This window comes from Rhea pennata, chromosome 1 (genome assembly GCF_028389875.1).
Source record: "Rhea pennata isolate bPtePen1 chromosome 1, bPtePen1.pri, whole genome shotgun sequence".
NCBI lineage: Eukaryota > Metazoa > Chordata > Aves > Rheiformes > Rheidae > Rhea > Rhea pennata.
In genome coordinates this window covers 18,806,073-18,818,707 of record NC_084663.1, presented here as the reverse complement: position 1 = coordinate 18,818,707, position 12,635 = coordinate 18,806,073, and the positions used below count along the sequence as shown (strand labels likewise).

Below are 12,635 nucleotides of genomic sequence, written 5' to 3'. Positions count from 1 at the left end.
AGTCTATGTTGCATTTTTGCTCTGGAGGCTACTTAAACAAATTAGTGGAGAACTGACTGGGGAGCATGGAGTGATCTGGTCCACATTTTTTTTCACCTATCCACATGGATATGATCTGCATATAGAGGAGTAAATATATTACCCTCCATTTGCATTAGTCATTGTGTTGGCCAGGCCCCGTTCACTATGTCTGGGCTGTGTAAGCTCCTAATTTCGTGTTGTGATTTTATATATTAACAAATGGCTCAAGCTGCTACTGCCAATCTTTTCTTAACACCTTCACTACTCAGGAAGTCGTTTCAGAGGACCTCAATATCTCCTGTCATTGCATTCTCTGCCTTAGGTGGCTCACATATATTGCTATATGGCTATGTAAGGGACCCATGCTATGACCATCTGTCTCCTTAACTGTCTAGGAATATATATTGGCTTCTTCCTGTATAACGAAGGAAGACACAGGCACTTACTCATGGTGATTCAGACCACAGTATGAGGTAGTGCTTAGGCTGCTTAGATATTTCAGACTGCCCTCATTTACTTTCACTTTTCTCCTATTTCTTAACTGGTTTTTAATCATCGGTTTTAACCTTTCACCTATTACCCATGGCTCTCAAACTTTACAGGAATTTATAGCTCAAAAGAAGACTACCATATCAGTTGTATTATATGTACAGCTGTATTAAATATATTAAATCTTTGTAGTTAAGATATTTCATTTCTAATTTTAGTCTTTTTTGTCCCCCTAACACTTATTATATACTTTTAAAAAATTCTGAAATGAAAAATTTTTAATTTCTCTGGTCTTGCTTTCCTTTTAGTTTCCTCCTTAATTTCTTTTCCTTATTTAAGCCTCTATTTAAAAGCAAACATAGAATAGTGTGTTTTCTGTCCACCTCAGTTTCTGAACCTCAGAAAGTTTAAGAGCCCTTACTTCAATTTATTGTCATCATTAATTCTGTCACCTTTTTTTTAGGCAACAAAAAAATTTTTAGACCACAGAAATAAAAAACCATTTAGCCATAACTTCATTTTTCAGTAATTACATAACACAAAATAGATACATAAATACTACAGTTGTCCAGGATGTAGGGCATACACAAAGCTGCAACATGAAGCAACTTTGCTTCATATGCAGCTATTCCATATTTTGCTAGCAGGAGAATCCAACATTTTTTAAAAGATTCCAGTTGAGACATGACATACATCAGCCTGAAGGAATCACTCAATTGAACTATTTTGGCTATGTTCCATTCATGTTTTTTTTCCATGTTCCATTGACATCAATTTTCTTTGAAAATGGTGGTATAAATAAAAAAAAATAATCATTCATAAAATATCCTCCCCCCCCAAAAATATACAAGTTACTTTTTCTTGTTGCAGTAAGCATACGTATCACCCTTTCCGGGTCTTTATGATTTTTCTACAAATGTGGCAAATCACTTTCATTTGCATAAATCATTCTCCTCAGAGAATCATTAACCAGCTCCAGATACAATCTTACTTCTGTTTTTGGTATAGCTGAGAAATGTTTTCTGCAGATTTGAAGCAGGAGGAATAAAAGTAGCTGCAAATCACTTTTACCCTTAACCCATCTTGAAGTCATTTGAATAACAAGCTGGTCTCCAAGCTGTAAAGCCGATCTAATTTACATTGGCCAACAGTTGCTCTCACAAGCCTTACCAACTATAAATTGCTGCCTGTGATCCTTGGGACACCTTTGAAAGCAGAGTAATAGTAAGTTTTTTTTTTTTTTTTTTTTTTTTTTTTTTAACCTTCCAAGGATTTCTCCACTAGAGGAAGTCTCCTCAGATGAAACCTCTTCTGTAAAGCGTTGCTTTGGGAATCAGAAACTGGGGCTATTTTCCAGCAGTTCAAGCTGATTCTAACCCAGTTTTCACTAGGCTCATTCCAAGCAGATGGTATTCTACACCTTACTGATCCAATGTTTCATCTGAAACAATTTTAAATCACAGAAGGTTAGGTGCCAATCTAACCTAATGGAAACCTAAATGTCATCCATTTTCCTGTCATCTCTCACTTCATCCCTTTAATGGTAGGTAACTGTTTTTGGATCAACACAATGCACTATGCAACATCCCTAGTCTACTCTTTCCTGGTCTTTAGTTGTCATTTGTACAGGTGCCATTCTGAATGTGTTTCATACATGGAAGTTTAAAAAGGAATGTATTCTTCTGTATTGTTTATAGGGAAAAAATTTCCATAGTACTATATGTAGGCTTATGTGATAAAATCCAATTCTGTTTCCTTTCCCTTGAATAAATATTCTAGTTCATTTTTTTCCCTTGTATCCACATCCAGTGTTGGCTTGTGCTTTATTTTCCAGTGGTTCAATAGTTCAGGCAGTTAGAGCTGTGATTTTCCTTTCAACTAATCAATTTACCCCCTTTTATTTCAGCAGTACCTTATTGCCACCCATCTAGGTTCTTCAGCCACAGTGTTGAATTCTTTATTTTCTTCTAGAAACTCTAATTAGTAGTCAAGATAGTGATGAATAGGCTATACTAGATAGTAAGCATGTGAATTAAAGATTTATACGACAGCATGTGGGTATAGATTCAGTAAACAAGTGAATGATTGAGAACACTGCATGTATAAAACCTGAGCTACTGCAGAGAAGAAATGAATTGCCCAGACAAAGAAAAAAAAAGCTAAAAACATAATTATGAAATCAGAATGATGTGTCATATTGATTGCTACTGTGTGTTAATATTTGCTCCATTTGCTATCCCAGATGTTTTAAGCACTGGTTATACCTGTCCTTGCCTGGATTAATAGCAAGCTATAAAGCAGCTTTTTCCACAATTTGTTTAAAGGCTTACTGCATTTTTAGAGGTGTTTTTTTTTTATTAGTCTATTATGTGATTTTCTGTATTCTTACATTCCCTTTCAAGGGAGTTTTGAAAAAGTTACTTCTTTGCAAGCTGAGAAATGAAGGATATTTAATAGCATTCAAATAAGACATTTCCCTCCGTGTTTCAAATTTTGCTCTGGAAGAGGCACATAAAATACCTTCAGAAACAAATATTTTTAATGTAACTTAGCTCTGTAAAATTAGAAGCTCACAATATTCCGAAAACATATTGTTCCTGAGAGAAAAACATTTCACCACTGTTCTTAGGGTAGCAATTTACAGTGACAAAGGCAGCCAGTGTGTTTAGTTCATTTGAAAACGTACATTTGGGGGGGGGGGAGATTATAGAATATATTTTAAGTATCTTGAGGCTGCTGTTGTACACAGGGGACTCAATAACTAGAATTTGTCTCTGAAGAATAATCTCAACCTTTTTTGTCTTTGATATTTTCTGTCTAGAACAGACCATGGAAACAAACTCTTGTCTATCATTTGTTGAGCATTTGAAGTACAGAGGAAACAAAGACATAAGCTTGCATATTCAAAAGTGGTTGTGTATTATGACACAAAGATTTACACGTCTACTAATTCCTTTAGTGGGATCTGGTTTCCAGAGAATTAATGACTTTAGTCTAAAATCAGACATACCAAACTGAACGCACCCAAAACCTGACAGGGGAATAGGATAATCTCAATTTCAAAACACCACTGCTGTCCTCAATTTCCAGTTCCATTGGCTAAGTCTCCTTCCCCATGCCCCCACCTTTATTATCATCTGATGAAATTCAGATGGTGATGTCACGCTCAGGGAACAAAGGTCTCACTTATAAAAGGGTTTTCTTTATTTTTTATAATTTAGCTGAATCAACACAAAACTGAATACTGTAAAGCAACAAAAATGATGTAACATCTTCAATTGTTCTGTGTTTACTAAATAAGGCTACTGCACTCCCTTTAAAATAAATCAAAACAGAGAGTTGGTAGAGTGAGGGATCTGGCTCTTGAGGTCTACAAATACAGTAAATGTATTTACCATCATTTATTGCATGACATTTAAACCTGACACTGGTCATTTATAGTGCAGACAGTCCATAACACTTTTCAAGTGGCTGAGCTTTAATTGCTACTTTGACACTGGTCAAAATCCTAAGATTAAATAAGAATTTTGTGTATATTTATTCTAATTGAAGTCAAAATCATCTACAGTTCATGTTTCCTGCAAATCTGCATTAAATAAGCCTCAGTATTGAAACAGGCCTTTCTAAAAAAAAAAAAAAAATCAACTTTTCATTTTTGTACTTTTTGTCTATGGTCACTTGAACAATCTCTATATATTTTTCTTTAGTATAATAGAACTAGCATAATACTAAAAGTTAATTGAAATATTAGGTAGTATACTTAAAACCAGAATACATTTGCCAGGAAGAAATTAAGCTCATTTGTTGATTGCATCATACTAGTATGTACCAAACTTACACACAGAAAGGTACAGTAAAAGGGAGCAAGGTTTAGTTTGTGTTTGCTTATCATAATTTCCCTCCTCATCTTTGCTATTTTTTGCTAAATTTTTTATAATCAATAATGCAGAAAGAGTGGGCTTTCTAACAGTGAGGTAAAACACTGAAAATGGATCAAGGAATAGGCTGCAAACTGACCCTTACACTGTATTACATAAAAGTAGGGGGAGAGAAAGAGAGAGAGAAACAGAGAGAGACAGAAAGAGGAAAAAAAACTTGCTATGAAGAGCAATGATTAAAATATTTTACACTCTATTTTTATCAGTACATAAAGACAAAAAAATAAAAATAAAATAAAAATAAAAAAATGCCTTCCAACAGTGCAATGGTTGAATGCATTTATGTAATATAAACAACATTATTCTTTGCTTTTTCTACACAGTCCTCTCTGGTCATGCTTTACATCCAGAATGTCCCAATGGAAGAAAGCAAACGTCACCAGTCACTTCAGAGACAACTGAAGTAATAAAACACAACTTAACTCTGAACCACTTGTCATGACTGTCAGAGTTATCACGTTAATTGTTAAATAGGATTTTCTACAAATATACAACATATAAAAACTGTTAAATATATAACTTTAGGCTTTTCAAAATACATTTAATGATCTCTTTCAAACAAGTGTTACTTTTTTTTTTCTCTTTAATTTGCTTTCTGGTGCTAAATGGTGTATCAGATGAGACATAGGCCACAGATGACCAAACATGCTCTTTGCAAATACTGTATTATCCAACTTTAACTATCAAAAATGGAACTGTAGAAGAGGCATGTTTAACTGGTTAAAACTGAAAATGATTTTAGTATGAGAAAGTCAATCTAAGTACAGAGGAATAAAGGTGCTGTGTAGACAGTTTGTGTCCTTTTCGTCTAAGTTTTTCAAACATTGGTCGTTTTCCCTCGATGCTCCGTTATGTTCTCTAGAACGCGGCATTTCAAGAGCAGGTCTCTGGGGTAGTTTTTACTGCAGCTTTCCAGAAAGAGTTCTGCTGGACAACAACTCAGCTTTGTGAAAGCTGGAATCATGTCTCTTTGTGGAGACCCCCTACAATTTAACGACATCACTGTTAACAGTAAGATTGTGTCCACTTTAAAATAGATTTTGCTCTTTGGTCTATTGTATATACTGAAAGTATAAGAAAATAAAAGCAATTCAGACAGTTTAGGGCACAAGAAGAGTTTCTCTTTTGCACCTCAGTGTCCTCCCATAGGCAAAACAGTCTTCTCTAAGGCTGATTGGGATGATGCTCTTCATTGTAGCAGACTCTTCAGATTAAAACAAGTAGGTAACATCAAGTCCAGCAGTGGTGTGTAACGCAGATGAAACGTTAACCATGAACTTTTTTGTATTGCTAATGCCCAAGCGTATCTTTTATCTATATTCCTTAGTCCAGTGATCCTTAGTATGGTAGAACGAACTTTAGCTCATAATGTAGAGGAATTATGCTGTCTTTAATGAGATACAGAGAAACAGACAGTTGAGTTGATGACATATAACGGATGATGATCCACAGCAGTGAAACTTGACTAAGTTAAGTAGCTCACACAGAGCCTAAACCACTCCTACGAGGATTCTGTGTTGCTGCATTTGTCAGGAGACCTGTAAATCAATAAGAACAAATGAGTCAATGTCTTAATTTATAATCCTGATTATCTTTACTACCTATTATTTTAAAATGTACTGTACTGAGATTTTTTTAAGGAACCAGTTCATGAATTAGAAGATATTTGCTTTTCACAGCAAACATTTTGCTGAGAAACAATATACAAGCAAACCTATATCCTGTATCTATTATATGAAAAATATCAAAAATTTAATCATGATTTATAATTAGAGTTATGAATATAAGTGATAGTTTAAAATAGCTTAAATGCCTCCTACTCTTTGCTGTGTACTCCATGCATTCTTTTTTATAAAAATAATATCACAGAATGTCCTTTTACCTGCATTAATTACCTATAACATGCACTTGATCACGAAGAATAAAATTGCTACTATTTCTTAAATATAAAATATGATGAAAAATGGACATGAAAGGCATGATCATTTAATAAAAATGGCAGAATGTTTATACTGAAGGCTTTTCTACCTTTAAGTTTCTAATGAGCACTAGCATGCACTTGTTGCTCTACAGACTAATCTGATCAACACTGCCCTCTAGTGATGCAACTACAAGTGCAAATTAATGAAAATAATGTATATTAATAATCAATATAATCATAAAATTGTTTAATTACACAGCAGGAAAAAAAAACAAGAGAGTGAAACTGGAAATATGACTGCCCAATAAACCTATTGAAAATAAAATGGAATGGAAGCCATTAAAATAGAAAGGAACAGAAAAAAGAAAAAGGCAATGGTTTGAAAGAGAAACAACAGAAGTTCACACTATGAAGAAAACAAGAATTTTGGAAGACAGCACAAACACAATGAGAAAGTAATGACTAATTTATACAACAAGGGGCTGACTAGTCATGCTCACCCAAAATATCAGTTTAGAAAGGGTTTCTAAATTACACAGACACTGTGCTACAAAAAAAAAATAGTTTTGAGGCATATTAAGCAAGCATAATTATTACAAAATACTGTTTGAATGTTCAAATGCTGTTTTCTGCTTTGGCATCATCTTATCTCCAGATAGTCAGAATTGTCATTACCGATGGAAATACCATGAATAACTCCAGGAAATACTGAACAGCAAATGTGAAAGTGAAAAACAAATTAGAAATTGCAATTCACTTCATTCAAGCTGTGAATTAAATTTAGAGTTTTTTTAACCCTCAGAGAAGTAAATGAAAGAAATACCTTTCTCTAAAACAGTTTATGACAGCTTGAAACATATGTATCTCTCTCTATATAAATGTATGTAGAAAGATAGATAGATAGGTAGACAGATAGATAGATGAATATTTTCCTTATAAGGCATAAAGTGTATGTCATAGATTTCTGCTGTTGTCCTCTCACCTTTTCCAGGAAAAAACACCCCAGAAATCTTGCAAACAGTCTTTCCTTTTCGGACTAGTGATCAGATCTCCAAACCACATGGCCTCAGACAGGCTGAAGGCAAAAAACCTGGATGATTATTGCGGTATATTTCCCTTTTTAAATATACATTCAGCAAGAGAAACATTTTAAAGTTTTTTTTCTGTTAAGTGTTATGTTTCCCCATTACATTCTTTCTTGGGGTTTGCACTATGCCCCCTACTTTTTCTCCCATTAGAAAAGAACAAAATTTAAGGTAGCAAGACTTTTTAGGCAGTGAAACACAAAGCAAAAGATTTATGATTTATTAGGTCTGAAGGTAAAGTATCATTGTGTGAAGAGCTAGGCTGACTTAGATCAATCTTTCCTGAATTAGGCTGGAATGGCCCAAAGCTAAAAGCAACAGCATAAACTGCTGATGGACTGTGTATTCATCGTTTCCATAGTGCACTTCCATAGCATATTGGTCCCAGGATGGAGAGAGAATTCAGGTACAACCACATTCATTTGCAGATACCTGCTGCTTTGTCATTTCATGGATTTAAAAGCTTCCTTCCTGACTTCCTATCCCTCACTCCACTTTGTACATCCCTGCTGTGTGAATATGGTATCAACACTTTAAAAGTAGGAGAGAAGTAGAGAGGAGAGAACTACACATTTTAAAAAAAGCTGAGGCAGTATGGAGAGCAAGTTTGAAATAAAGTGATGACAGGCAGAGAAACAGATTAGGGAACAGGAGGTGAATTTACAACTTTGGACAACGACAGGAGAAAATAGAAGGAGAACACAAAAGGTATAGGTTAGCAAGGGAAGTTTAAACATCATTTATTAATGAAAACATGAAAAGAGAAGTAAGACAGGTAATAGGAACAGCAGATAAAAAGGACAGAGAGGATGGAAGAGAACATGAAGAGTCCAGAGAAGAGAAAGAGAATGCACACCTACCTTCTCATCTCCTGTTCTTCCCCTTTCATTCCTCATCACAGAAATAACCATTCCCCAGAAAAATAGACAGCAAGCAAGCTAAAAGAGGGATCTCAAAATTGACCATATAAATGACTTGCTTACTCTAATAGCTCAAACCATTAAAAGTACCATATCCCTGAGAGGCAAGTTTAAAGAAAAATGGTGCTTTTGAAGATTGTTTGGGAATAATTTCTAGAACATTAATTAGGTTGATTGAGATTTTAATGAAAATTGCAAATTAAATGACTACATACACAAAAGTGCTTGAAAACTTGAGAAAGGAGCCTTGGCAGGGTTTAATTCCTTTACTTAGGAAATTTGCAGCAGCATCATATTAAAGCGAGCCTGGGTATCAATCACCTAATGCAAGGTTATCTTTTCTGTCCATCTTTACAAAGGATTGCTTTCAGTTTTAGGTATCACTGCACAAGATCCTGGTTGTCCTGAAGTCTCTTTGTGCCTGACATGAGTGAAGTCAGAATCTCTCCCCAGTTGTTCAGTAGGTTTCTGAGTCCTTCTGAAAAAGCGAGCTGTTCTCAGGTCAGCTGTTGCACTGCAGCGGGCATAACCTCCCATTTCTGTTACTTTCTCTGCATAGTACATTCTTCCTGAGTTGCTGCTGAGATCATCTTTGCTGCATGATATATTGGAAACACTCATACCCAATGCTTGGTATATCAATAAGCTGACTGTTAATAATTTGTCTCCCAGTAAACGCGCAAAGGCCATCATCTGTTATCTCAATAGAAAGATGTTTTTCCTACCTCAAATGATAACAACAACATGAAATGGAAAAGTTTCCCCTCTGTATTTTGTCCTCTTCTGACAATAGCCTTCCTTCTCCATACCTGAGATTTTAAAAGCACCTTCTCCCCCTGTGGGAAAGCCACTTCAGTATTTCCAGTCACCACAGGGGTTGAAGAGGTGTGCAGTAGCTTATGGGAACTGCGCTACCAAAGCACTCATCTTTGCTGCAAAATGGCAAAAGGTGAGTGGCTGAGTGGGTTTGTCAAAAGCTTTTCACTATCACAATAGCATCCCCGTATATGAACCTCACTAGTCTTTAAAATACCTTGCAGCTCCTATCTCATTGTCAGTAAAACATTAGAAAATCTATAAAATAGCAAGAAACTTGACAGGTCAGACAAAATGGAAAAAAAAAAAAAAAAACTGAAACAATTACATTCTAATACTGTTCCTCTCTTTTGATACTACTTTTTGTAAGCTCTTCAGTACAAGCATCTACCTTCCACTTGCCCCAGTTTCAGTTCAGTATCTAAACAGATTAGGAAAGTCATGTGCTGCAGGATTTCAATCTTTGTCTTGCACATCTACAATTATTCATTAATACAGTTGTGTGTTTATTACTATACATGTCAGAACAAAATCAGTTAACTGATTTTTAAAAGAACTTCTGAAGCCAGATGAGATCACGATAATTTAAGGTTCTATGCAAACCTTTGACCTGATCCAAGGCCATTACAGTTAATAGTAATTTTTCCATAAAAATTAGTGGAAGTTTCCTGTTGGGGTCTAGACTATTCCCTTGTGTATGTCATCTGCATTTACAAAAAAGTGACTTTAAAATGGAAGCAAAATTAAAAACTATCTTAAAATGAATGGTCCAGCAATCCATCTCAGTATTTTGACTGTAAGATGATCATAATTTGGAGAACTCTTGAACTTGCTAGACTCAATGGGCATCTAGTACTGGAGCTTAAAATACAATACTGCAATATCTGACTGTTTATGTCATGGAAGTCCAAATGGTAATCATCTGCAGCACGCTCCACGGAAGGCTGTTCAAGAGGAAAAAATGAGTAATGTAGCAGTCATTTTCCTGACTATTAAAAGATAATCTAAAACATAAGAAACAATATATTTCATATGATCATATACCTCATTATAGTTCTTAGATGGTTTTAATATGTCCTAAGAATGTTTGGCCTATTACAGCAATAACAATATAGTACACTTAGTATGCTTTACTTTACAACGACTGAGTAGGGGCAGTCTATCTACAACTCTTCCCTAAAGACATGGAAAATGTTTCATTCTTGTGATGAAAGAGAAACAAGCTTTGCAAGTCACTTTGCGGAGATGGGAATATGCAGTACTCTGATTTACACAGGCTTCGCATCAAAAAAAAGAAATCAACAACAACAAAAAAAACTTGTCTTTCACTGTAGTATCTAGCATCTAATTTAGTGATAGAATGTTTGAGTTTCTGATCATAAACCAGAAAATTGAGTCAGGCTTAATGTGGCTGGTAAATATTTTCAGAGCCAGGACTGTGTTTCAAGCATGTCTGGACTGACCTTTCATTTTAAATGGAATCCACATAAGCACCAACAATTCCATGTCAAACCTGGTGAAGCTTTAGCAGTTTGATTTGGTTTCCACTCTGTATTTTTAGAATAAAAATGAAAGTCAGAGTGAACCAAAGTTGTTATTCTGTGCTACAGTAGCCAATTCCTATTATAGGACTGCCTGGTGAAGCACACTTTGCACACTGAGATGACAACTTATCATGTTTCCAGCACTGATTTATAGAAATTCTTTTGATGCCTCCAGTGTAATTGGTCATTTTAGAAGTTTTTGTGTTGTCTAAAAGCTGAACGACTTGTCTAAACTCAGTATTTTACACTTTCATCTACAGTTTTTAAAATGCTTCTCTGTATCTTAGGATTCTGTATAGCATCCATCAGTGTAAACTACATTTGTTGCGTTTTTTTGGTACTATTAAATGAAAAAACCTAACATACTATACAAAAATAATTCACAAGAATTGATATAGGTTTGGCCAGTCTCTGTCTCAGAAAATCTATTCATTATGGAAATTCCAAAGCTTTTAATAACGGACTGCAAGTCAAATAAACAGCATGTCTTTCCCCTATGCTTCTGCAGCTGTCTGTTCTAGGTCCCTGAATAACTAACCATGTATAATGCAGAAAGAGAGATATAAAAGCATTAAAATGCCCGAGGAAAACTGTACACAGCCTTGCAAGATACCTCATGCTTCACGGGAATAAAAATGTAAATTTCTGGCAATGATCCTGGCAGTAACAAAGACCTGTTGCATTTATGTGAACTCCCATTGGCCCCTGTGAAAATTTATCCTGTTTTCTTCCCTTCCCCCTCCTTTCTCTTTGCTGTTCATATACGCAAATTGAATTGTTCAGTGTTCAAAAAAAGGCAACTTAATCTAACTTTAAATGACTATGGCAAATAAGTATATAAAAAAAAGAAAAAGAAGCATGAAAGTTATTTCCTTTAGAAATGCTTTACTTATTCTATGTCACTGAGAGAGCTCAGAACTCACTCAGAACACTGAGAGAGTTCAATGGATTATAATGCCTACAGAATTAGGAATAGTAAGACTGGTCAAACCTAATGACTGTGACTGTGAATGAATAAAAAGTCTAGCATACTAGGTGGTGGATGGCATGCTTTCTACACACATTGTAATCTGACAAAATAGCATTCATGAGTTACTGATAGAAGAATCCAGATAACAGTGACCTTCTACAAGAACATCCCTTTCCTTTAGCATATTGGTTTTTTTTTACTTCTATTAGTCAAGTCAGACACAGAAGAAAGCATTTATTAAAACTTTTCGTAAATAAGGATTTATTTTCCCAACAACAATCATTTTAAGATCAATAATTTCTCTCAAACTAAAATAGAAAAGTGTTGGTTTTCCCTGAATATCATTCCTAGCTCTATATTCTCATTTTCCCTTACCAGCTGTGAGAAGTATCACCTTGATTATTAATTTCTTTTTCTGCAAAAATCATACATTATCTTATATTGCTTTTTTGAACTTATGAGAAGTTGGAATATGCTGATCATATACTCCTTCTACTAAATTATCCATTACTTCATCTATGATACTAGCGAAGGCAGTGGCACTGTTCTTATAACTTGTTAACCCTTACCATAAATGAAGATGGTAGAACCTGCTGTAGTAACCTGGTTTAACTGACAAACCAGCTGAAATATGTTCAGCTTTGGGGCACACAGAAAGCTCACGTTTAAAAGCCCAAGCTCAGGCATACATAATAGGGCTAGCTTGCTTTGAAGGATCTAAACACACACTAAGGAAACCCAACGGAGGTGGCAAAAGATATACCCCAGCAGAAATATCTGTGACTAGATTAGTCAAAGACCTTGAGCGCACGGGTGATGGGGGGACAGTCCTATTGGAACAGTATTTAGAAGTACTTTAGAGAACAGAACAGCCAGGTAGGGCTCATTCTGTCCCTGTGAAAGTCTAAAGTTAACTTTCTGAAGCAAAAAG

The 12,635-nt window shown here is 35.1% G+C and overlaps 1 protein-coding gene across 1 annotated transcript in view; it reads right to left on the bottom strand.

Annotated features, from left to right (window-relative positions):
• Positions 1–3,374: 3,374 nt before the first annotated feature.
• The window catches only part of TAFA5 (TAFA chemokine like family member 5), a 311,857-nt gene continuing 302,596 nt past the window's right edge, over positions 3,375–12,635 (bottom strand). Inside the window, exon 4 of the mRNA XM_062599727.1 lies at positions 3,375–5,986. Within this exon, the coding sequence (XP_062455711.1) occupies positions 5,978–5,986 (9 nt within the window). The 3' untranslated portion in view covers positions 3,375–5,977. The remainder of the gene's footprint in view (positions 5,987–12,635) is intronic.